This window comes from Heliangelus exortis, chromosome 8 (genome assembly GCF_036169615.1).
Source record: "Heliangelus exortis chromosome 8, bHelExo1.hap1, whole genome shotgun sequence".
In the NCBI taxonomy this organism is placed as follows: domain Eukaryota; kingdom Metazoa; phylum Chordata; class Aves; order Apodiformes; family Trochilidae; genus Heliangelus; species Heliangelus exortis.
The window spans coordinates 22,697,045-22,722,640 of NC_092429.1; the positions used below are offsets into that span (position 1 = coordinate 22,697,045).

The following is a 25,596-nucleotide window of genomic DNA, read 5'->3' on the forward strand; positions in this document are numbered from 1 at the left end:
GGCTTATCCAGTGAATAAGAACTAGCAACTGTGTGTGCCAAGATTTTAAATATTTTTTGTTCTGCAAATATTTTAGTAGTTGTTACTTTAAACAATAATTCATTTTTTTCCACTTTTTTATTTATTCAGTGCACCGATGCCTTATCTAATTGGCGTCCACTTAAGCTTAATAGAGGTAAGTTTACTATATATTTCTGTGTACTAGTAAACATGAGGTGTGTGCCATAAATGATTGTTTCAGTGGCAATGCTTCAGAAAATCATCTGGGTTTTAGCATACAGAATACAAAATTTAAGCTTCAGATGCTTTACAAAGTAAAAAATGATGCTCTTTGAAACCTTGCTTTTGATGTGCTTTATGGAGACATAGAAGTGCTACACCTTGATCTGTTTCTGTGTCTAAAAGCTCAATGATAGCTTTTTTCCTGCCTTTTTTTAAGTCGTGCAGCAACAGATTTTCCCAATAATAAGAACGGTTAAAATTTATTTTGGAGATGACATCAATCAGAATTCAGCATCATTCTGATTTCCTAGATTATTTATATTCCTGTCCCTCTGTAAATCCCAGCCTAACATTATCCTTTAACAGTCATAACTATTAACTTAGAAATTACTATTTTTTTGCCAAAAAAACCCAAGACATAGCCTTTTCAGATTTGAAAATACAACAAAAAATAAGAATTTGCCTAAATGGTAAGTAATAGCTGTGTCATAAAGATCTTTGCCTCTTTCCTAACCATTCAATGGCACCATTAAGCCCACAAGTGTAGTTTGATTATCATGCAGAGTAGATAATTGATTTGGGAGCTTTATTTGATTTACACTTCTGCTAAAGCAGTTCCTAAGGATCAATTCACATTTGCAAAGCTGATGAAGTGGGCTCTCCCCAGGTCTGAGCTACTAACACTTTTGTGTTTTCAAAAATGAGCCTCTCTCATCACACTTCTTAGAAAGGCAGAGCCTTTTGTTCTCTCAAATCGAGGTCTTATGATCTGCATACACTGGTCCTCATATCTTGACTAAGATCTTTTTCCTTATTCCATCAGAAAACAGTGGAACAGAAAGGCTTGCTCTGAAAAAGAAGTCACTCAATTCTTTCTAGAATGACTTCCTGGACCACACTATTATGTATTATTGTAGGACTGTACAGAAAATCCTGAAAGGAAAAAAATCATTCAATTCTTAGCTGCTACTCAGTCCCATTGATGAAAGATTGTTTCATCCATTCTTCTCTAATACTAGTAGACATCACATGCCAGGGACTTACATTAAACTAAATAATTACTTCGTTTTCTCTGGTTTTCATCTGATTTCATGATTAAGATCCTATCTTTTACAAATATGAGAAAATGAAACTGTAACAAGATATGTATAGTTGCTTATATTTAACTGGTTTGTGTAAATCTTGGCTTTCAATAATTCATTTCTTGAATGTGCTTGTATTTCAGAGATTGGTAACATAACCTTATTGTTTGATTAAGAAGTGTTTTTAAAGATAATCTGAATCCTGTGTCTAATACACAAATCCTAGGTGTAAAGCTCACAGTGTTGTCATTGCACATTGTTGTTATTGTCCTGTGTAAAGTCATTGTTTGTAATCAGCACATCAGAATAAAAATGCACTTTTGGAATATACCATTCTAAAATACTTTTTCACTTTTTTTTTTCCTCTTACCAGAGGGTAAAAAATAGGTCACTGGAGGATGTGGTTTTGCTAAATGTGGACACAAACACTCTAGAAACCCCTTTTAATGACCTTAACAACCTACCTGGTGAAGTGGTACGTCTCACAGCTATTTCATTCTTTCTTATATAGATGCACGAATTACTAGTAGCTATTTTTGCTTGGTTTTGCTAACTGCTATAAACGGAATAAGGGGGCGAAAATCACCAAGTGTAGACCCCTGGATTTGAGATTTTTACCTTTTTGACAGTTGAGGAGATGTTGAATGGAACATCATATTCCTGATTGTAAAAGTAGGCTCATAATTAGAAAGCTGCTGCATTCATTAGGCATAGCTGCTTTAAACGCAAGAGTCTCTTCATCTTATCTTAATCATTATATTACAAAGTAGGCATTTCTGTCTGCCTTGTGGCATGTCTTGTAAAAAAATGAGAGAGTTTTTGAAGGCAAGAAGAAGAAGGGGGCCAATTATCGGCTTCTGCTTCCCTGCCACCTGCCAGCGCTTTCCTTTTAATTAATGATCTGATGGCACTGGTCAATATAATAAGAAATACTTGTACAGTTGGGGTCAGAAAATTCAGGCTTTGATCTTCTTCAACTTTCTGAAACATTTATTTGTTTTCTCTAAATTATTTCAGTTTTATTTTAATCTCTTCTATCCTGCTGAGGGCTGCGTAAATGAAAACCTCTACTGTTTGTCATTTGCTTTGGCAGAGCAAAGACTGCTTACTTAGAATTCTATTTGTAAATTAAACTGCAAACCCAGTTTGTCATAAAAGACATCTGATCCTTTTGAAATGACGAAAACTGTCTTTTGTCTGTAAAGAATGATAAATTAAGTGCCAGTTCTTTCTGGACTTTGATCTTGCAGAGGGTGTTTCCCCCCTCCTTTTTTTTTTTTTTTTTTTATTATTGCCTATAGGGGATCATATCCTGTATATCATTTAAAATAGTCACAAAATTCATTTGCCTTGTTTTTCCCTGTAGAGCTCTAAAAGAATATAATTGTGAAACCACTGTTTTGATTATTTAGTTGTGGAGGCTCAAGCTATCACAAATGGTTGTCAGCACAAAGAATTTTATCCCAAAATGTGAAATCAAAGAGTTACATTTCCTGAAATTGTAACGATAAAACCAAACAGTTTTAATCAAAGTAAGGCACTGTAGTGACATCCTATTGTCTTTTGGGTTTTGTTGCTAATTTGTATATATTTGGTACAATAGAAATCAAACTTTTGGTGATCACATTTATGCCAGTTCCCTTTGATTTTAATGATGTTAGAATATAGACTTTTTATAGATTACTTGGTCAGTCTTTCATTTGACTTAGTCTCAACTGCAGTATGAGAAACAGAAATGTATGAGATTATAAAAATTATGTTTTGTGATTTTTACATTAGTGTATGAAAATGTATAGATACACAAATATGGATGGATATACAGTAATTCTGATTGTACTCAATTGGTAAAGTGTATAACAAGTTAAGTAAAAAATGAGTAATCTTCTACTGTGTCAGTGATTTTAACTGACTTTGCATTCAGTGAATAAGGTTGAGCTTATAGTGTCATGGAGATACATACTTGTCAAATAATAGCTACATGTAGAATTGAGAATTAGGCATCATTGTCTGTAATATACTGGAATTGTAGCTGGACATACTTAAAACAGCAAAAATGGATGTTTTTGCAATGAGGGGGACTTACCATATATTTTACAGATGCATATCAAAGTGATCTCTAAATGTGTAGGGTAGGTTGAGGCAAATAAGGATACTTTATACTTTTAAAGCATATTTTTCCCCAGGAGATATGAATGTTACAATTATTAATGTTAATGAAGGTTATCCAAGTGTACAGGCTTATAGAGTAGACTTAAAATCATGTCATTCCTTATCTGGTGTAAAACAAACCAGAACAACTGTGTTTTTTGCAAGCTACACTTGCAGAATTTGGGAATTTTATACTGAAGCTTTTAATCTGAATATTCCCATCTCCTACTTTACTACAAGCTGTAAAGCTCTTTAACATAATTTCATGGAAAACATAGAATTGTAGTTGGATAACCTGGAAACAAAAGGCACAGAGAATATCTGTGTTTGACTCATAAAATTCCAAATGCTTGTCCATCCTTAAGTAGTCATGAGGGGCAGTGCAACTGCTAATATCTCTGTTAGAAAGCAGAAGACACAGCATGCCAGGGTAAACTTAAAACCTGAAAGTATCAAAGATACTTAGATATGTGAAACATTTTAGCCTAAATAAATAAGCCTCATAAGCATGTCTATAGAGGTAGTAAAACTTCTGATGAAAAAATACTGGTTCTTCGGAATGGTGTTTACAATAAAATGATGAACTGAAAATATAAAAGACATTCTAGTCTTGCTGTTCCTTTCAAAAACTGATCCCAGGCTGTGTAACAGCTTAACAAAAGAAATGCACTGATTTCAAAGAGTTTTCTGGAACTGTTTCTTGTGTCCAAAGGAAATTGAATAATTATTTTCTTGATCAATATGCTTGATGATGTCCTCACAGCATAGGTATTTAATAGTTTACCCATGTCTAAGTAATGTGTCTATTAAAATGCTGTGATTGTGATTTTTTTTCATGATAAAATTAAGATTGAAAAAAGCGTTATTATGTAGCATTGTCTAATAAACTGTATCATAAATTAACTGAGATTTAAAAGCTTTTAAAAATCATTCAGTTAAGCATTTAAATTATAGTTACAGGCTGGATGACTTTCTATGCATGTGAACCCTATTATTCTGTCAGACTGACCAGTGGTCTTGACTGTGCAAAGGTCAGTGGTCACAGTTGTCCTGAATTACCAGTCCTTTTTTCATGTGGACCCTCTGCTGCGTTGCATGCTGTAATCTTCTTAATGGCTTCATTCCAATATTCACACATAATATTTTAGATTTATTGACTGTTAGAAATACTACCATGCCAGTAGCAGTTCCGCTACTCCTAAGGTATTTAAAATTGGAAAAATAAATCAGTTCAAGTCTTTCAGGAATCCTTTGTTTTCTTAGAGAGGGGGAAACCCCCTCTTTTTCCTCTCTCCTGACAACAACACTTGTTTTTAAATTCCATCATTTCACTGCGAATTTGTGTATTATTTCTTTATTAAAAAAAGGTAGCTATTTCTGTGAAGATAATTTCCTAATGCTTCGGTCACCGCTTTAATAATGTGAGATATTAAACAAAGAACATTTGTAATGTGCAGAAATTTGGGGAGACCATAGAGGCAAATTTATAAACTTTGGGCCTGATCCTGCAATATGTGCTTGCAGTCAGCTCTGACAAAAAGACTGCTCCCTTGCTGAAATGTGAACACTTTCACAAAAAAGCTTAGAGGACTGAAGGGAATCACATTTAGCAGCCAAGTCTTAATGACTTCTCCATAGACTAAGGAGAACTTCTGTAAATATGAGCTTCAGAAAACAGTAGACCTTGAAGGTTTTTAGCATCCTCTGTAGTCATTATTTATTGTTAATTGTAAAATCTAGAGAGCTGCTGAAAGATGCACAGCCTTGGTTGTGTGTAGTGCCTGCACGCAATGATGTAGTACAGAATTTAAATGGGTCTTTAGAGTTTTGGTTTTGAGGTTTCTAAAGTCACAGGATTTTAACACTGAAAACTGGGTGTGTGAACATTGCTGTTCTAAAAGTAGCTTTTGAAAAGCAGGCTGTAATTCATGTAGAAAATTGAACAGCTGCTTTATAAGACAATTACTCTAAGTGCAAATTATTTCTGAAAATAGAATGATTAATAGTATTCCAAAGAAGTTATGGTCAACAAGTAACAATGCAATTTAAATTCAAATAGCATAATTTATTATGCTTTCCCATCAGAAAATAGCCAACTTCCAATATAGTTTAGAAACTCAGGGCAGTTAGCACTGTTTGCAGTCTTATGGGTCAACTGTTTATTTTGAATAAAGTCTAAGAGCTGAGATTCTGTTAAACATTAATATAGTTTTAGAAGCTAGAATGTGAGATTGAAACTACAACTAGTTTGAAAATAATTGCATTTAGGTAGTTGGTTTCATCTAAATTAGTATTTATAATTAAATACTGGAGGGCTATGAGTTGTCTAAATCTTGCAGGTGTATATAATATCAAATATGTAAAAGCACTTTCATTAATAATATTTAAATAATATCACATTCCCCTTTGTTGTAAGGTTTTCTGTTTTGTTTCTCTTCTCTGCCATCTTATCTCACTTTCTCCCTGCTGAGAGTGGGCTTATTTTATAATGACTTGTTCTGAATGGGAGCACCAAAAAGTAATTTGGAGCATAACTGTCACTAATACCAGAGAAATACCCAGACATCTTTTTTTTTAGAGATCACTGGGAACCCCAGAGCATGGTTCTGCATTTCTCGGGTGACAAATGTTTTGAATACTTCTAAGAAATAAATGCTTAAATTTATGCTTAAGCAGGAGCAAGGGCTTTGATTAGTAGGCACATAATTTTATTAACTTATTTTTAAATTTTATGTACAGTTCTAGTCTTTTTCCTTACATGGACCATAAAAAGATATTAATCATGCTTTGTTTCTGAGCTGATAATGATATTAGTAATCTTAATACACAGGGTGACTATTTAAAACATAATGCTTTATATTTTTAATGAACAACACACTTAATTTCTATACTTCTAGATATACTTACACATGAAAGAAAAATCACATGTCAATCTCATGACTTCCTAAATCTCTGAAAAACTATTTTACTGATTTAAAGCTTCCTGAAGCTCTGATTGCTCTTCATGGGTAATGTTTAGCATTCTGATGAAGTTGCCTTCCTATGAGAAGCTGTTGCTAGGAGAAGATAAAACCAGTTTTCTTCTAATGGAAATTAATAGTATCATTTCTGAAATGGATCGCTAGTGACTTCCAGAAATAAATTTTAACAGCATTCCCTGCAGTTGTATGGGTTTTTTTGTTGGGTTGTTTTTTTCTTTTTTTTTTTCAGTTCTTTATTTTTAAACTTTGCGAAAGGCTATTTCTGCAAGAAAAGGCATGCAAAGAGGGGGAGAAAGATGGGTTTGCCATTCTTAGTCATAAATGGATTAAAGGAGGAGGAAAACATTTTAATAAAGATGCTACTTGGTATTTTTTTGGCTTGGTGCCAGAATTGTGTATTTTGTTTGAAACTGTAAGAGCTCTTAATGATGTCACCCAAAGGGGTTTCACACTTCCTTGGTTTTAGGTTCATGGATCTAAACAATCACCACCCTGCTATGCACCAAGGCCTTCCAAGTAGTTCAAAGCACCCAGTTGGTATTTGCACCTACTGAACTGACTGTATTAACTACTTTATCTCTCTCTCTTTGATTAAACTCTGGAACTGAAAGAATTTGCTGGCAACCTACCCAAATGTGCAGCTTGGGTTTGCCATTGCTCAGTGGTGGAATGAGCCCTGAGAAAGCACTGTCCTTTGGCATGAATGCTGACCTCCCCTTCAGGAGAACCTGGGCAGGTCTCAAGGGCTCTTCAGGAGTGCTTCAGCCAGGTTGTGACATTTGGGAAGTCATGGTTGTGCCCCACATGACCTCTGCAAGCTTTTTCTGAAGAGCACTCTGCTCCTTGTACTTTTGCAGAATAATCTATTAGCGCTTTTCCTGCCTTTTAGCGAAGCCTCCTGAGAAAAGGAGAAGTTGGAGGAACTTCCTTTGAACTCCAATGTAGCCTTTTTTTGAGGCTAGAACTCCCTCCAGGAGGATGGCAGCACAAAAAATGTGTGCCTGACACATTTTTGTGCTGGAGAACCCGCCTTCAAAATGCCAGCCCACTGGGATGTGCTTAATAATGTTGAACTAATACCGTGCTGATCCTGCAGTGAACCAGGAGGTTTGTTGCTTTCTGTTATTCTTTTTAACATGTTTTTGCCTAAAGCATCCTGTTTATCAATTCATGTTAGGCTACACAGGGCCTGCTGCAACTGAGAAAATCAGAAGCTACTGTGTTCCTTCAAATCCCCCTTTGTCCTGTAATTCCTCTGCTCTACGTCATCTTTATCCATTTCTTCTCTGACCCTTTCTTATCCTCTGCCTTTATTTCCCCAAACTCATCAGGTATAGTTTAGAACCATGAAGATTTAAAAGAATATAGAGAATTTTCTACCTGTTCTCTCCCTTCTGTGTAGATGCTTTGTCTGTCATGACAGGAGCAACATTTTGAGGTTGATAAATCTTCTTTTGACCTCATGGTACTGCTTTTGTTTTAGAGAAACTGAGCATGTTGATGGGCATGTTTCCTTTTATACAAAGGATGTGTGCATTAATTTTTCCTGCATCAAATAAAATTAATTTATAAAAATTTCAGTATAATCATACAGTACAGAAACAAACAAAACGGAAAAAAAAAAAAACAAACCCAAAAAACAAACTGAAAAAATGCATTTAGCTTTTCAACCTTGAACTGCTTAGCTCAGGTTTGTACTTTTTCTTTTGAGGAGAAAACTTAAATGAGCCTTGGTGTATGCTTTCCATGGGCTAAACGAATCAGGTGCTAAACTTTTATCTAGATCTATGGAGCTTGGATATAAATTGAAAAGATCACAGCTATGGGGAAAAGACCTATACTGGAAAGGCCTTTCTGCATAGATTATGAACATCATAACTAAAAAATGTTTTTATTTTTTTATTTCAAAACTTATAGTTATAATTGGACCCAATGGGGGTCTCTCTCTTTGATCAGATCACAGTAACTGTGACTTTACACTGGAAAATGTCACTACTGTGAAGGTTTATCACCTGTAGAGATGGTCTTTTCTCTGATGCCGGGCTCAGTTCTCATTAGCATTATTCAAAGTTTAGTTGTTAATTAGGCTGACACTTCAATTACAATCATCATCTACAAGAGCAGTCAGGACTGCTTGTGTAAAGAAACAGAAAGATACTTATTCTTTCTTATCTTTTTTAAGAATGAAAGTTGTCTGGTGATAGTTTGTGTTTATATGTTCTGTGTAAAGAGAACTCTGAATGTTACTTTGGGTTTTTTTAGTGACTTAGGTATTGCTTGGGTATACTGCAGTTCAGACAGATGTAGAATCTGTAGACAGATGTATTCAATGTAATTAAAGTTGACTTATCCAGATATTTTTCATGCTGAAAATTAGGAGGGATTGATATATATATTGTTTATGAGTGTAATATCTTTAAAGAATACTGTAATAATTCCAGAATTATATTATTTTTTTCCAAAGTATCCCCAGGTAGGGGTCATCTAAATTATTATTTCTAATTTTTTTTCCAGTTCTATGTAATCAATTACTGTTTGTCAAGTAAGAAAAGACCCCTGTTTTGTTTTTTATCTTTTAGGACAATGCTAAGGAGAGTGTGTCACTAAATTTACACAAACTTTTCTCAACTCTTTGACAGTGGTAGCAGCTACTCCCATGTAAAATAGTAATTTGACTTTAAAAAGGTATAAATCCCTAAAACTGAACAGTAATAACCTATAGAAGTCCTTAAAAATAAGCCTTCATAGCATAAATAAAAAATGTCCAACTGTCTTCATTCGAAACAGGTAGGTGCATGTTAGGATTGAGAAATAATAATCTGCTGAAAAGTGGCTCACATTCAGTTTACTGTAAAATAATTAAGCTTATTTATGTCAAGAGGCCTTGGGAAAAAAAAGAGAACATAAACCAATTTGCATTAGCACTCTACTGTCGTCCCCTGCCTTCATTTCAATTAACAGACCAGCAGGTGCTCTTTGCAGTTAAAAAGATAAGCTATCAAGGAGGAGGATGAATTTTTGGCTGACCTGGAGACACCATGGTTTGCCTGCTGATTTGGTTCATACCTCGCTGTACCAATTTCTGAGGTGTTAATTTAACTGTTCCACTCTGTCATGCAGGTCTCGGCCTTGAAAAATAAACTGAAAAAGCAGTCTACAGCTACGGGGGATGGAGTAGCCAAGGCCTTTCTGAGGGCACAGGCAGCACTGTTTGGATCCTATAGAGATGCACTGAGATACAAACCAGTAAGGCTGTTTCTTCACTTCTTTTTTTCCTTCATTTGTAAAAGCACAGTCTCATTCTGTGAAAGAAGAATATGAAATATCCCAGTCTGAAAGCTTTCAGAGAAAATGCTGGAAATCTTATTCTATGCTAAGGATGCACTGGCAATTTCGAAGGCAGTGCTACCTGCTGATGGGGTGTTGTACTGAAAAATAAATGCTTATCCAATACTTATCTCTTATACAATTCATTTAGAATAAAATCAGATTGGATTAATGAAGCTACTTACTGTTCACCTGGTTTAATGTGGTCAATAACTAAACAGGCTCTGCCTTTCAGTCTCCGTCATCTTTTTACTGTTCTGATCCAGAGCCTTTGCTATGTTTGAGGCCACAAGCTTTTGATTTCCTAGCAGAAGCCAGATATGATGCATTTCTTCTATTAGATACTTACCTTGATTCCACTGATAATTTAGGAGAAATGAAACCCTATCTTATTCCACCAGAATTTGTATTTCTGATGTTTTCTCTTGACTGTGTAGATGAACGTGTTATAGGCTTTCATCCTTGCTGGTTTATGAGGGTGGCACATACTGAGTCTGTTACAGATAAATTCATTTATCAGAGACAACTCAGAGATTCATTTCATCAGTCACTCCAGATTCTTTTCCTATGATAATTGCAAATAACTGATAGTAGTTCCATTTGATGAAATGAATTAAGATGACATTGGCTGAATTAGAGAAGAGTAGTGTATTCTGTTGATACTATTATGAGGTATTCCTAGATGGAAATGAAAAGGATAGTTATTAATTCTAGGTGGGGCTTTTTCCTAGCAAACACGAAAATACCATATGTGACAAGTTCTTGCTTCCATTCAAGAGGTTCTCTTTGAGGAAGTCCTCTTTTCTGTGAGCATTTTACATGCTATCTGTCTGTGCCTCTGACAGCAATTGTTCCAGAGATGAGAAGTAACCCATGCAGAAATTAAGTGGTTCAAGGGTTTTACTTCAAATATTTGTGTTTAACAGGAATTACAGTTTTCTTATGATATTGAAATGACTGTGCCTGTTTTCAAAATTGCTAGACTTCAGGGTAGTACTGGCTTTGTTTCAACAATAAAACATATAGTTGGCATTTATTCCATAGCAGCACTACGTGCCATTGCTTCAGGAGGGCTTATCTGATTTCCCCCTCAGTCTAAAGGTAAGGGCATTGGTCTGTGCCAATTAATGGCAGCTTGCAGTAAGAGCTGTTAATTCAAAAATTGTCCCAGTCCACATTCAATACGTGCAAGCACAATGATGTCAGTCTGGTGGATATCCTTATCTCTGTTCTGACTGGAAATAACTCCAGTCAGTCCTTTATTTTGCTAAGTGCTGAACTGAATATACAACTTCTTTAGCAATCTGGCATTCTGGTTAGCATCTCTGTTGAAATGGGCCCCTGATTTCTATTTTTTTTTTCCCCCAGCTTATTTGTTTGGCATATCTCAGATACCCACATTTTCACTGTCCTGGCAGTACTGCACCATGCAGCATTTCAACATTTGTCAAAATAACCTTTGTGGTCTTCCTGCATTATTTTCTTTTGCAGCTTTTTTGGAGGGGGATATTTTTTGCCTCCACTGATTGCATGTAAGCGAAGATATTTATGAAACCATTGTGGCCTGATGGTTTGGTTTTGTCTTTTTTAAAAAAATATGTTATTTCAGAATGTCTTAACAGGCAGATGTCTGCTGGCAAATACCCACATATCTTGGATTGACATCAATTTGTCCAAAGACAAAGAATATTCAAAAAAGAAAAAAAAAAAAAAAAAAAAAAAGTAACTGTTATTTTGAGCTGTGTTCACATTGTTTTAACTAATTTTAGTACTTTACATAATTTTTATTTATTAGAAACTGAATTTGATCTGATTTAGTAGAAACTAATAGGAGCTATCCCATAATTGTTCAGCTAATTTATTTTGCACTAGCCTTTTGAGCTCAATTTAATGCATTTTGAATTGGGAATTTCAAAACCACTTGTCAGGGGTCTCAAAACTTGTGAATTGCTATTGCAAAGAAAATACTACCTTTTGTTTGAAAGTCTATGGCACTATATCTCTAATAAGGAAATCTAAACCACAGCTATGGACTTAATATAAATTCTTTCAGGAGCTCACACAGTATTCATTAAGGAGAAAATTTGTAGGTGTTATACTTAAATAAGAATATTTTCTAAGTACATTTGAAATACTTCTGCTTGTAAATCAGCTTGTCCTGTTTTCAGGATTAAGAACTGAGAAGTTTTGGGGTACCATTTTTAGGATCGCGAGCATCCCGATGAAAAATAAAATCATGTGTTTAGATAGTTATCAATTGCTTGTAAATTCAAAAAATACACTTAAGTGAACTATTTCTTGCAGCAGTGTGTTCTGTATGATTTTAACTTGAAACAACTGTCATTAATATTCACTTTGAGTAGAGAACAGCTTTGATAGTGTCTGTACTCATCCAACACTTCTCTTCGCTCCAAACGCTGTTCATCACACTGAACACTCATTCTGTGCAACTGTTTGTTTTCAGCACAGGACAGATTCTCCTCCATGTAGCAATATGTCTTGAATAAATGTCTAGCAATTATTGAAAAAAAAAAAAAAAAGAAAGAAAGAAAAAAGAGGAAAGAGATTGATGAAAGGGAAAATGGGCAGCTTCAGGGGTCTTGGAAGGAATTCATGGGATTCCAAAAGACCATATGGAAAATTTGACTACTCTAATACAGACAGAGAATATGACATGTAATAGATAAAGGTGATTGTATTTTTGTGTGTAATAACTGATAATAAAAATCTTAATCCTGCAGAAATTTCCAAGAAAAGTTGCTTTTCTGGTTCCATCAGGATACTGAATTAAAATTGTCAGTAGGCAAATTGTTATAATGGCCAGAAATATTTTTTGTAATTTTGTAATATGCTACACTTCACATCAGTAAATATTGCATAATAAATGCAGATCTGTAGAGGAAAACTGTACAGTTGGTGCTAACGACCTGCCATCCACACAGTGTGCATTTCTAGCTTTATTGTGGTTCTTATTTTAGCTTGGTGCTGAATACTGAATACTCATGAATAGCTGGAGCTCATTTTCTGCTTTAGTTTAATCCAGAAAGAATCCAATTAATGCATGGTAGATGGGGATGATTGAAAAAATTCTTTATACAGCCTCTTTTACTATCTTATCACGGTTGCAAAATTTTGTTAGGCAAGAGGAAAATAATATAAGACAGATATTCATCTTTATTTACTTCACTGGCACTTGATAAGTGACCGAAAAGTAACTCAGAACAAAATTAACATCCATGGAATAGAGAATGAGAATGTTTTAGTATTTGGCCCCATTCACATGGAGGACTGCAATCAATTCTGATAGGGCAAAGTGCTGATAGGGTTTTGGGGGTTTAGGTTTCTGATAGGGTTTTTGGGGTGATGTGGTTGGGGGTGTCTCCAGGAGTGCAGACCTACAGCAATGGCAGTGAGACCATTCAAACTGCTTTGCTATCAGGAGCCCAGCACTCACCCAGCCAGCACCTGGGTATGAGCCATGGTGTCATATGCAACATCCATCATCACAGGTTTGATCACAAGGGTCTAATCCTGCTGAGGCTTTGCAGTGAGGGGTGCTGTGACATCAGTGCTTCCTATACCATGGCAATGCACATACATACCCAGATTATGTTTACCTTGAGTGGTCACAGCTTCGCCGTGACCCTTTTGTTGGTCCTGTTTTCTTCAGGTAGTCTAGCATTTGGTTTTGGGTTTTTTTGTGGAGTAAGATTGCATTTTCCATGTTTCAGATTTGTATGTATAGCTGGGAGTTAGATTCAAAGATGTTATGGAATTGTGCAGTTTGTGTCATTCAAAATAATATAAAGTTGTTGATCATAAGAGATCACTTTCAATATCATGATACTCTTAGGCAGTAACCATCAGGAAGACAGATATGTGTGATTCTTAATTTATTTTTTAATGTAATTCATAGCAAACCAAATACATTTCAAATGTATTTCAAACAAATCTTACTTTATGACTCATCATTTAAAAGGTTACAGCATGTAAGCAACAATAAGTTATTTACTATCTTTAAAAAATAGTCTTCAAGAAGTAGCTAACAAAAGATTAAGCTGTTGAAAAAAAGCCATCATGTCTTTTGGGGAAAAAGTTCTCAAAGCTCTGAAATTACAAAGAGGAATTAATCCCAGATAACTTTAAATTATGATGGTTGTCATATCAATCAGAAATTAGGAAATCAAGAGCAAAGGCTAATGGCTTGCTCTGGAATGCTCAGCAGTAGGAGTTCATGGTCTCATCAACACACCAGGGGAGCTAAGATAACTTCCAGCTTGAAGATAGCACAACCTGTCAGACCTCACTGTAACTGAATTCCAAGTGGAGAGGTTTGGACCTGTATTGACACTTTCAAGGTAGGGACATTGGCTCTCTGGCAGATGCAGGTATTGTGTTCAATATACAAGAAAGCAAATCACTGCAGTTATATCTTAGATTAGGAAAAAATGGGTATTTTGAGATGCAGAATGCACCTGAATTACTTGAGAATGCATAAGTAATGGTTACTTATAATTGAGTTTCAAAACAAAACCTTTAGAGAAGAGGCATCTCTTGCAATGGCATTGACTTGTTTACATAAAGAGTACAGCAGAGTACAGAAACAGAGAGTAATGAAATGCTAGAAAATTGTCTGTGTTTAAATCCAGAACTGCCCTGTGTAGTATTTCTTAATTGTGACTGCAAGAAATATTTTAGCCCATCTTTATGTTTGGGTACATTGCCAGAAATTTGCAAATTTTGCAGAAATTAATTTGTAATTTAAAATGGCATCTTCCTAAGTAGAATCATAAGTTCTGCTCAGTCATACATCCTGGCCTTTATCTCTGAATGCCATGACGGCTGAAATTTCAGCTCTGTACTTCCTTTATTAAAAAAAAAAACAAAAAAACAAATGTTAATATTGAAACCGAATTTGTGTTTAAAATTTTGGATTAAAAAAAAATTGGATCATAAAAGACTAAAGAGACCTTGAGTCTCTATGTAATAAGCAAGAGTGAAATTATTTACTGGGTGAAATAATATTAATTGTAACAGGTCTTCTCTTGCTAGAGAGATAGGAATGTTTTCTGAAATAAAGAATTTATATCTTTGCACTTCTTGATCAAATTGGGTAGCAATAGATTTAGAAAGCACAACCAAATCTAATCTAGATTATTTTCCCTTTTAAAATGAGCTGTTTTAGCTCACTGTTTTCATGTTCCCATGAGGTCTGTATAAATAGGCTGCCTAAAATGGGGATGTAGATTCGAGTAAGAAATTCCTGCTGTGTGTGGCAAGCTATGAAAGGGGAAGAAAATTCCGTAGCAACTGTTGTTAAAAGGATGGATATCTTGTTTGGGCATGGGTTGTTTGGTCTGAGTATTAGCTGTCTACTTTTCACTAGAGAGTCCCCACTGGGTTTCAATCGAACTTGTTTTGAAAGTACGTTGTAGATCAATATGACAGGGGCCATTTGATGGTTTAGTAGTTAAGTATCAGTGGAGCATTCCTCCAAAACTCAGTTTCTAAAGGTACCCAGATGTATTTGCAGAAACGAGAATGTTATAATCTTGTATTGAAGCTTCTAGAGCTCTTTTTGTTTATATCGATTCAATAATTTATTTTTTAAATATCAGTTAAAAAGCTTTGTGTTTACAGTAATAATCTCTGAAGATTTGTAGAAGTTTTATTTGGAAAAGAATATTCTTGCTCAGAGTCTTGAACAAATAAAAGAGCTGTGAGTTAATTGTATTATTTAATGCAATTTCAGTAAAGTTACAGTATAAATGCTAAGAAAACTTCAGCGTGGAAAACAGGTTTCAACAGGTTTTTCTTTTTCTTATGCTGACCAGTTTGAAGCTTTAAACACACTCAAATTTTCAATGCAACCTTGCTGTCAGTAGGTTCAAATAACATGGATGAATTTTGGGTGTGAAATCTTTATAGATCTAGATAAATTCTCAGCTATGGAATAGCTTTGGTTATTATGGCTCCTAACTGCTCTGATAAGGGAACAGATGTACCAGTGCATGAGTGCTTACTAAATATCTGAAGCATCCAGTGATAAAGGAAAGCATTTGGGAAAGTATTACATCCATGAACTAAAAACTAGTGTTGAAATACCCTTTCCTGGCATTCTGTCCCATGGCTCGGCCAGGATAAGTGCCATCAAATAAAACTATCTGACTGCTGACTCTTCCCAGGCTGGTGTGAAAAAGAGGAGCATGCCTGTTTTCTGTTCTGCTGGGAGATAACCTCTCCTTTTTCTCTTTCATCTTTCCCAAGACTCTGGGACAGTGCCAGGGGAGGAGGTTTTATTTTTCGAAATAGTGTATTTTGAAAATGCTATTTTCTCGGTTTAGTCCTAGATTCAATATTTCATAGTATTTCATGAGCCATCCTCTGGTCTGTTCTGCACTTCCACAAATCCTCTGTATTTCCAGAAAAAAAATTCTGTGTATAAGAACACAAACAATTATTTAATTATTATTATATATATATATATAAAATGAGGAGTTGTTACAGTTTGTTGCCCTGATATTTTTGGAAGAATGACAGAACTGAGAAGAGAGTCCACCCTCAGGAACACTGTGTCTTGTACCACCATATCTCACTGGAGACTATTTCATTTGTTTTGATGGCACTTTGAATTTGCTAAGTAGCTTGGGGTCATCTTCTTAAGACGAGTCCTTAGGAGCTCAAGGATAGCTAATGCAAAGTGGGTCAGGAAGGCAGTGCTATTTAAAGTACCACAAACATTTCAAGCTCTTTGGCAGATCCAGCATGTCCTGCATCTGTACAGTGTTCAACATTTATCTTGGGGTAAGTAGCAGGTGGAGTAACTCGTGTGCTTCTGCAGCTTTGATTGACACAGGGCTACATATTGCCCTGAGATGGGTTTGCATATCACAGCATTCCAGCTGCTCTGCAAAAGGGGAAAGTTTAGGTTAGGTACATGTATAGCTTCTATTCTTCCAGTGTTTTCTTTCCTAAAGTCAGAGATTCCATAAAGAAGTAAAGATTTAAAACTAAAGCTAAGCATGAACTTTGGGACTATGCTGAGTAGGATTAAAAGTCTCTCCCTTAAAAGAGAGACTTAAAAAGAGTGAGGCTTTTGATAGCAGAAGATTAGGACTTTATAATGACATCACAGTGTTTTTACTGCAACATTTTCTTGCATCATTCTTGAACCATTTTTAAACAAAGTACAAGGTGTAAAAAGCAGTTGAGAGTAATTTCAGCCCATTCATCTGTAGAGAGCAATGTGTGATATTCCAGAAGCAAATTCAGACAGAATGACAGGAAAATGCATGAAGGAGCAGAAAGCTGTGATTACAGGGGCATAAATAAATTTGTCTTTTAAGTGACCAACAATGTTAGGGAAATAGATTTCATTGTATTAAATGCTAATATCATCTGTTCAGTCTTTCTCCATAGCAATTTTCCAAAAATGCTTGTAGTCTTTGTTTTGAGTAAAATTTAAATGGATGTTTATTTCAGTAATTTCCTATTAAATCAGTAGTTTTGGTAGAATAAAGATACAAATAATTTGGTGCAGATACATGGTTTTGGACTGAATTAGCATTTTGTTTTACTAGTATTCCTGATTTAGCATGCCAGGAAATCAGAGTAATCCAGAACAATAATGCATGTTAAATTATTTGAACAGTGGACCTGCTCTTCCTCAAAATTTGAACCACTTCCCTGAAATTTTTAATGAAGAGTACTATAAAGGTAGGAAAAAGAAGGGACTGTAAACCACACACTTTTTCCTTGCAGTGTGTATTTTGTAGACTGACCACATAAACCAGAGGTTCAATTGCAATGTGTATTTTCACAGCTGCTGAAATATTGCACAAAGATTTTGGACTTTTGCTTTCATTGTTACCTTTGTCTCTTTAATTGGACGTGTGTTTATCAAGATTGCTTGAAAGGCAATATTTGTATTTATTGGCTACTAATAAATAAATTCATTTGTAATGGAGAATTTTATGTAAGTTGGCATTTTTTGTACTCTAGCTGCCATCTAACTTTTTATGTTTAAATTTTTTAGGGAGAGCCCATAACTTTCTGTGAGCCTAGTTTTGTGAAGCATCGTTCCAGTACTACTAAGCAGTTCCTGGAAACAGCTGTTAATCTGCAACTGTTTAAACAGGTATGAGATTAATGTTTAATGATTTTCATGTTTAATGATTTTCTCTTAAAACATATCCATATTTAAATACATTTTCCTTTCTGTCAGCTTATGAAACTCTGGGGTAAAGTATGAGTGCAAGTACTTTGTGTACAGAAAGTCATCCCAATTTTGTTGCATTTTTAAATCTTCAGTTATAGTTCAAAAGAGTGGGGGGAAGGAGGTGGAACCCAAGAAAGAAAATAACCCCATGGTGCAGAGCCAGCATCTCTGAGCCAGTCAGTGACTCATCTGAGCAAGATAAATCATGGGTCTTCCAGCTAGAATGTTGAACTTCATTTTTAGCTCTCTTGGCTCTTGACCAAAGAACCTAAACAACATAGTGCTTACTTAAATTTGACTTCAAGGGCATTTTTTTTAATAAACTGGATTCATACTGTAATTGCAGTTTTCATTGTTAGGCACACAGAGAATGTTACAAACCCAAGCTGTAGGGTGGCCTGAAGACCATTCTAGCTGATCTCTTAATGCAGATTTTGAACTAACAGAGAACAAGTTGTTGAATGTCTGGTACAGCTCAATAATAGTTTTACTACAGTCTTTGAAATTATTTTTTTCTTTGATTTTATTCTTTTTTCTCTGTTTTCATCACATAAGCCCATTGCATCAGAAGGGTGTTAAGAAACTTATGACTAGATTTTTAGGAAAGTCAAGTAAAATTGGAGTGAAGTCAGAGGACCCATAAAAGAATATATTTGCCTACAAATATCTGGAATGATTGAGGCATGGGAGTTCATGTTTAAATAATGTGGTGGACTTTGAAGATATACTGACATGATAGATAAGGGAAATTCATTATATGTAGAATCTAATTTTCAAAAAACACTTAGTGCTAATCAGAGGCTGGTGTCTAAAATAAAGATTTATGCAAGGATGATAGTTTGTAGAAGTCCTGTGAAAATAGCTTTCTCCTAATTATGTGAAAGATAAGGAAATACTGATCCAAAAATTGGGCTCCTTTCAATTTGCTGTTTTATTTTTTACAATAAAGTTGTAAATAAAAATGTAGACTAATAAAGAAGAAATCTGAAACCTTTTGAAGTAGCCAGCACAAATGAATAAAATGGAAAGAAGTAACAGAGTAAATAGTGTTTACACTTTGTGTATCTCAGTGTGATAAGCTAGAAAGGAACTTTCTTCAGAGAAAGCTGCCTACAAGCAATGTTTCTCAGTTGTTTCTGCACTGCTACTGCTAAAGTAACATCTTCAGCTCTAAGAAAAATTTTAAACTTACTGAAATAAATGGGCTTGTCAATGTGGCTGTGTACTTACCCCTTACATTTTAATATGTGTTCAAATAAACATAATCAGTTCACAGCTTGTTTCTTGCTTGTTTTAATTTTATTTCAACTAAAGGAAATAAGGTATTTTTGAGGATTAGGAACTAGTAACAATTTTGATCATGTGTGTGATTTAATAGTAGTAGCAGGTTTTTTTCATTCCTCTAGTTTCTCTTATGAAGGTTACTCCTCCTTTTTCAGCTAATCTTCAGCCCAGCTGCATCTTCTCCAATGTTTTCCACTGACAAATGAGCTGTTTTCAAAGTTGTTTGTGTTCAAAAAGACTAAACTGTATTTTATTCTGTTCTGGAGAATTGCTTAAGCAGAAAACAGTTCTTAGAAGCAGCCTTAAACCCAGACCAAGCAGAAATTAGGCACTTTTAACTGAACTCTTTTTGCCATAACTGATAAGTTTTATGCTTGCCATTTTATAAAATCCTTCCTCTATTATTTTTCCTTTATAGATTTTGAATCTTCTCCCCTACATTAAGATATATTAAGTTCTCTAATCTAACCATTTTCTGAATTTTGGTAGTTGTATTGCCATTTCACCAAAGCACCAGGAAATCACTGTCAGAATGAATTCTTTGTACTACTCCCATTCAGAATATTTTATTCTTCAACATCATCTGTTTTTACTTTGTATTGCATTTTGATGTGCTTTCTACTAATGATATCCCCAAATGTATTGGCACGTGCCAGTCTGTTGCACCAAAAGCATTAAATAACCTGTAAATAAGATCAATTCCAATGCTTACCCTTGAATACCAGGACAGGTGACACTTCCAGACTGATGCTTTTCGTGACAAACTGTTGTTACCTCCTTTTGGGGCCAGGCCTCATTCAATCTCAAGTTGAGGTTCTTCAGTTTTATTTCACCTAAACTAGTATTTTGAGGCACATCCAAGAGGCTTTTCTATGGAATAGTTAATTTGCATTTCTTTTATCTAGAAAATAATTGTCAAAGAATCTGAGATATCTCTCATATGGGATGTCTTTACTCATTTACTATTACCCCTGCCCCCAATCTATTTGTAAGCCCTGATCAAATTGTTTAGGGCAAATTGAGAGACCACCACTTACCACAACCTTTGTTTTTTACATGACAGTACTGTTATTTTTCACTTCAACTGTGTTTACCTTGATAGATTCATAAAAGATTTTCTAACTCCAGGTATATATCCTGGTTTCCTCAGAACTGTGAGTCAGAGATGAATCTAAGGGTTTTTTACTTGAATTTTATTTCTTGGGTATAATAATGTCCATTTCTGTATTTCATTTTCCTTAACACTTGCATTTTTTTTCTCTTATTCAGCATCATAGTATTTACTGAAAATTGAGGCAGGGTATTTTTGTTTAGGACCATGCCTACATTATCTTTTAGCCTCAAACCAATCTCTTGAACTTATAAATTATGGAGATGTGTTTTAAATCAGGTTGATGACTTCACATCTTTGGAAGTCGAAAGGACTTTTTATATTGCTCTGAAACAGAATGCACCAAACTGTTAATTTATTTTTTTATTCTCCAGGAATGAATAAAAATAATTTGTGACAATCACTGTGATGTAGATCACAACTATGGGGACATGTGAAGTTCAGTTTGGTGCAATTTGCCAATTTTAGCTTTCTAAACGTGTTTTCTTTAGTTTTCTAAAGGTTTCTGCTCTGAATAGATTTAATTATAAAAACCCTGGTTATAGTTGTTCTTAAACTGTTAATATATTGAAGCATATAAATACTTTTCTTAAAGAAAATAACTATTATTTATATATTAAGTATTCCTATTTCACAATGAAATATTCTGCATATGACAGTTTTTTCTTCAGAAGAAGTGTTTGTTCTCTTAGACTGTGAGCTTATTTTACTTGTTTTCTTATTGGAGTTTTTTCCACATCTTTGATATCTGTGCTATTATGTTTGCCATTTAATTCTTAACTTTTTCTAAACCTTAGAAAGGGGTCCCCTTTAACTGGGTTAACATGGAATGTAGCTAATCTTTATTTCAATCTGCAAACATAAGCAATTAATAGTTGCATTTTACATGTCAAATACTTCTGATGAGTGTCCAGGGAAAATATGAATTAATTCTTAGCACTAGCATGAAGCCTAATGCTAGACTATCCCAATAAATAATGTAATTGTACAAGTAATGTACTGGGCAACATTTACTGGGATTTGTTCCTAAAATGGTGGAAAGTACTAACTAGAAAAAATAAATAATTAATTAGGGCTTAAAGACTCTTAAGTCTTTGAAAATTTCACATTTCATTTACAAGCCTTAGGAGCTGAGCTCTCCTCGTGCAAGCTGCTGAGCTGCTGTTGTCTGGAAATCACTTTTATGATATTTTCTTTTTTTCTACCAATGTTTTAGTTTTAGTAATGAGTGAACTGACTTAGAATTCTTACTCCTGCCTAATGAAATTATTGGATTTAGCTCTCCCACTTTACCCCCCACCCTTTATCACCCGTGCAGCATTATCTTCTGAAGTGGACATGGCCTGTGTTTTGGTTTTAGAATTAAAAATAATTTAAGAATTACGGTAGAGGAGGAAATCATGAAATATAACTGTGTTTGACATGCTGTTCTTTTCATGTAGCAGTCTAAGTGCAACCATTAAGAGTAAATTATTGAAAATTACTAACTGCTGCTACTGCTACTAGTACTTATAATTTCATTTAAATAATGTCTCCAATTCCTTTTTTTTTTTTTTGCTAGAAGTTATTTGTCAGTATTTCTATAAAAACTCAACTGAAGTGATCCTCTAAAAACTGAAATTCAGTCAATATCTCAGCCTTCTGTTGATAGAATTTTACCAAATGATGAGTATGTCCATAAATCCTATGTTAGTTTATAGTATGGAATGATCATAATTTTCCCAAGAGAGATAATGTTATACAGTTCAAAGGCTGGGGATGGGAGGATGGAGTCAGTTGTTTGGTTTTGGGATTGTTTTTTTTCTTTTTTGCTGGTTTGTGGGGTTTTTGGTTGTTTTTTTGTTTGGTTGGTTTTTGTATTGTTTTTTCTCACTGTGAAATAATCCAGTGATCCTCTGACCATGAACCAAACTGTTGGGAAAAAAGCCAGCCTGAAGTAAAAATAAAATATAAGAAGGAATTTAGGCAAGAAAGAGAAGGAAATGCTTACCTTATTCTTGCTACTGGAATTTTTGGACCCTAAGAATGTAATTTGTTTCATGTCACTGGTCTGTTCACGGGCAAGCCTCAGATTGTCACTGACATTCTTTGGATAATCTTTGTTAAAGTATGATACAGCCAAATAATTAATTTTGGTTCCTCTGTACTGTTTGGGGCCAGTGAATAACTCAATTCTTGCTAGATTATGAAGAATTTATAACTAGAAAAGTGCTTTCTCACTTTATCTCCCTGACTTGAGTTACCCTTTTCAAAACAAAAAGGGAGGGGTTGCTTCTTGAAAGGATTTTAAACCTTTAAGAGTGCACTCACTGTACTTTGAAGCCCAGTAATTCTTGAAAAGAATGCATGCATTCCTTCTGAAGGGTTTTATTGCTAATTATCTTTGACTTTTTCTGATGTATTTCAGTCTTTCTCTGTACACTTAGATGTGGATGCAAAGCCCTGTGTTCCTGCTGCTGTAACATCAGCATAAGGGCAACTTTACAGTGTACATCTATAGATGGAACTAAGTAAGTGTTAGTGGTTAGAAAACAGGAAAGGGCCAACAGCTGTGCTGAAACTTAAAAACCCAGTGGGGTCCACCCTGAGCTGTGCTTGGTCAGGTGGAGAGGGCTTCAGGGGTCTGCCTTGGTGTCATCTCTCACTTTGTTTTGGGACTTGGTGCATCACCCTTCAGGTCAGCTTGCACACTGCCACTCACAGAAACCTCCTGCTCCCACCAAGCCACTGCTGTCTCAGTGTTGATGGCATTGCTACAAGTTCCCTTCACATTCTGTCCTCTTAAGGTCATTTTTTCATGTAAAACACATTTTAATGGACCTCAAGCAAACATCATAACCTATAATTTTTTTTCAACCGGGTGTGATGAAACATTTCCTGTTGTTCTAATGTCCTTTCTGTGCACAAAAAGTTCCACTTTGGACGCACCGATGCATGCACAGAAAGAGATACCCCTGAAAGGTTTGCTTATTCTCTTCTGTTGATGATAGGAAGTAAAATTACAATTTGAGAAGAATGTCAGGGAGTGTCTCAGTAATGTTTATTTGAATATGACTATGAATCAAATCATTAGTAAGGAAAAAAGTAATATATTTTCACGCCATTAGAGAAGCAAAAGAACCCACAACAAGCTTGAAAGCAATTTAAAATATTTCTGAACAAACTGACAGGCAATTTAATTGACTATAAAATTTCACAATCCTATTAGTAAATATTGCACTATATATATAATTCATTTGATATATTTAAAATACTCTGATATTTCTGGTGTTTGTAATTGCAGCTGCTGTTGCACAGTCCATCTAAAGGCAATATAATACCCCTAAGGCATGTGTAGTCTTGAACTTCCATATTCCATGACAGTGTACACACTGAAAACTCTAACACTGTAGTAATAGAAGGGACAACAAACTGTTAGTTTTTTTTTTTTTCCAGTTTATTGATGGTCGTCTATCAAAATTAAATGCAGGAAGAGGATTCTCTGATGCGTTTGAAGAAGAAATCACAGCAGGAGGCTTTTGTGGAGGTACAGAGTGATGCTTCTTTGTGAGCTGTTCAACAGTTTTAGGATGTCTGTGATGTCTGTAAATTTTAGAAGTTGATAATCTGATTACTCCTTCATTGGAGCCATTCATTCTTGGAAAGATTTTAGCCTTGAACAAATCACTTCTGGGACACATATTATGATCTATTGAGCTATGTCAATGTAGTAAATAAAGATACATTGTTTCAATAATGTAAAATACTTAGATTTCAATGTAAGGTGAAATATCACTATAGTATTTACCTTTTAACTAAATATTTACATGATCTGTAAGCTTTATTTTAAAATTATTTTTCAAATCTGGGCTGCTGAACTTTTTCTACATAGTCTTCCTTTGCAAGACTACCCTTAAACGGGAGCCAAGGAGAAATCATCGAGTGGTACAAAGCCATCTTCACTTTCTATAAAATACCTTTTGGATGCTCAGAGTACATAAATTCTTTTTGTTCATTTCTTCATGCCTTCTCCTGCCCTCCGTGTCTTGTGCCATGATCTAACTCATAGCTATTTTTTTTTCTTGATTAAAGGGGGTTAGTTATACAGAGATTTACTTCTTTTCTGTCTTCTTAGGTAACTTATGCTGCTCTGTAAACAGGATTTAGACGTTGAGCATCCATTATTTAGATAGGTGATGTCTATTCAGAGTTTGTTCACTGACTGCAGCTGGGGGGGTCAAGAGGCTGCAATAAAACTGGAGTGGAAGTTAGATAAAGCTTCTTTCTTGGCTGCACTGCCAGCCTGTGAACCATGGCTCACCTGGCTCTGCTCAGGAGGGAGTGCTTGGCTTCACTAGCAGTTCTCACTGAGATTGCACCACGTGCTTGCTTTTCAAGTCACACAAGCTGTATATTGCTTGTTTGTGGACAAATTGCTTAGGGCACATATTCAGTATTTACATAACTGCTGTCTCATTATTGTTATGGAGTGCAGGGTTAACAATATGTATGCAATTGAAGGTGACATTTTGTGATACTAATGGGGTAGAAGCATAATCCCTTTGCTGAGTTAACTCCTATCAACTTTAACAGGAAGCCCAAGGTTGGGTTTTTTTAAGGAAAAACACAGGTGAAACCCAGACTTCAGAAAAGTCACAGAAAGTTAGTGTGAGCTACAAGCTGTTAAAAAGACAGGTGAAAATATTCTTAGGTGTAGAAAATATAATTTTAAAATTACTGAATGAAGTGGAAAATGTTTCCTTAAGTAATCTGTTTAGGTGTTCATTTTCCACATAGGTGAGAATAACTAAACCAGTGTAGAAAGTTAAACTGGAAATTGGAGGCCAAACCATAGATTTCATTTTTTTTTTTATAAATATTCTTTTTTCATTGAAGTTGTCAAATTTATTTTCCTGTGGCTGTACATGAAATGTGTCAGCTATTTCATTTGCCATTTGTGCTTTATACTTAATTTTTTTCACAAGTTTCTATTTTCTGTTACATGTATTACTCTGTAGAAGTATAAGTTCTCAAGAGTTTTATGTAGCTTTCAACACAAGTATATTGTGATGATTGGTTGGCCTAGCACTTGGATTCCTTGTAGAATATATCAATTTAAGTAAGTTATAACAACATGACTTTTACTATAGAAGTCTTTTTTTTTTTTTTCAGTGGGTCTGGTGGTGGTATAAGGAAAGCTAGAAAATTGAAAACCTTTGAGCCTCTCTTTTAATAATAATTTAA

General features: G+C 34.9%; 1 protein-coding gene across 4 annotated transcripts in view; it reads left to right on the forward strand.

Moving 5' to 3' along the window:
* The window catches only part of DENND1B (DENN domain containing 1B), a 167,310-nt gene that overhangs the window by 100,421 nt on the left and 41,293 nt on the right, over positions 1 to 25,596 (forward strand). For all 4 annotated transcript variants that reach the window (XM_071751047.1, XM_071751048.1, XM_071751050.1 and 1 more), the window contains 5 exons: positions 130 to 175; positions 1,678 to 1,779; positions 9,554 to 9,679; positions 17,796 to 17,897; positions 23,809 to 23,899. In XM_071751047.1, coding sequence (XP_071607148.1) covers positions 130 to 175; positions 1,678 to 1,779; positions 9,554 to 9,679; positions 17,796 to 17,897; positions 23,809 to 23,899 — 467 coding nt within the window. The remainder of the gene's footprint in view (positions 1 to 129; positions 176 to 1,677; positions 1,780 to 9,553; positions 9,680 to 17,795; positions 17,898 to 23,808; positions 23,900 to 25,596) is intronic.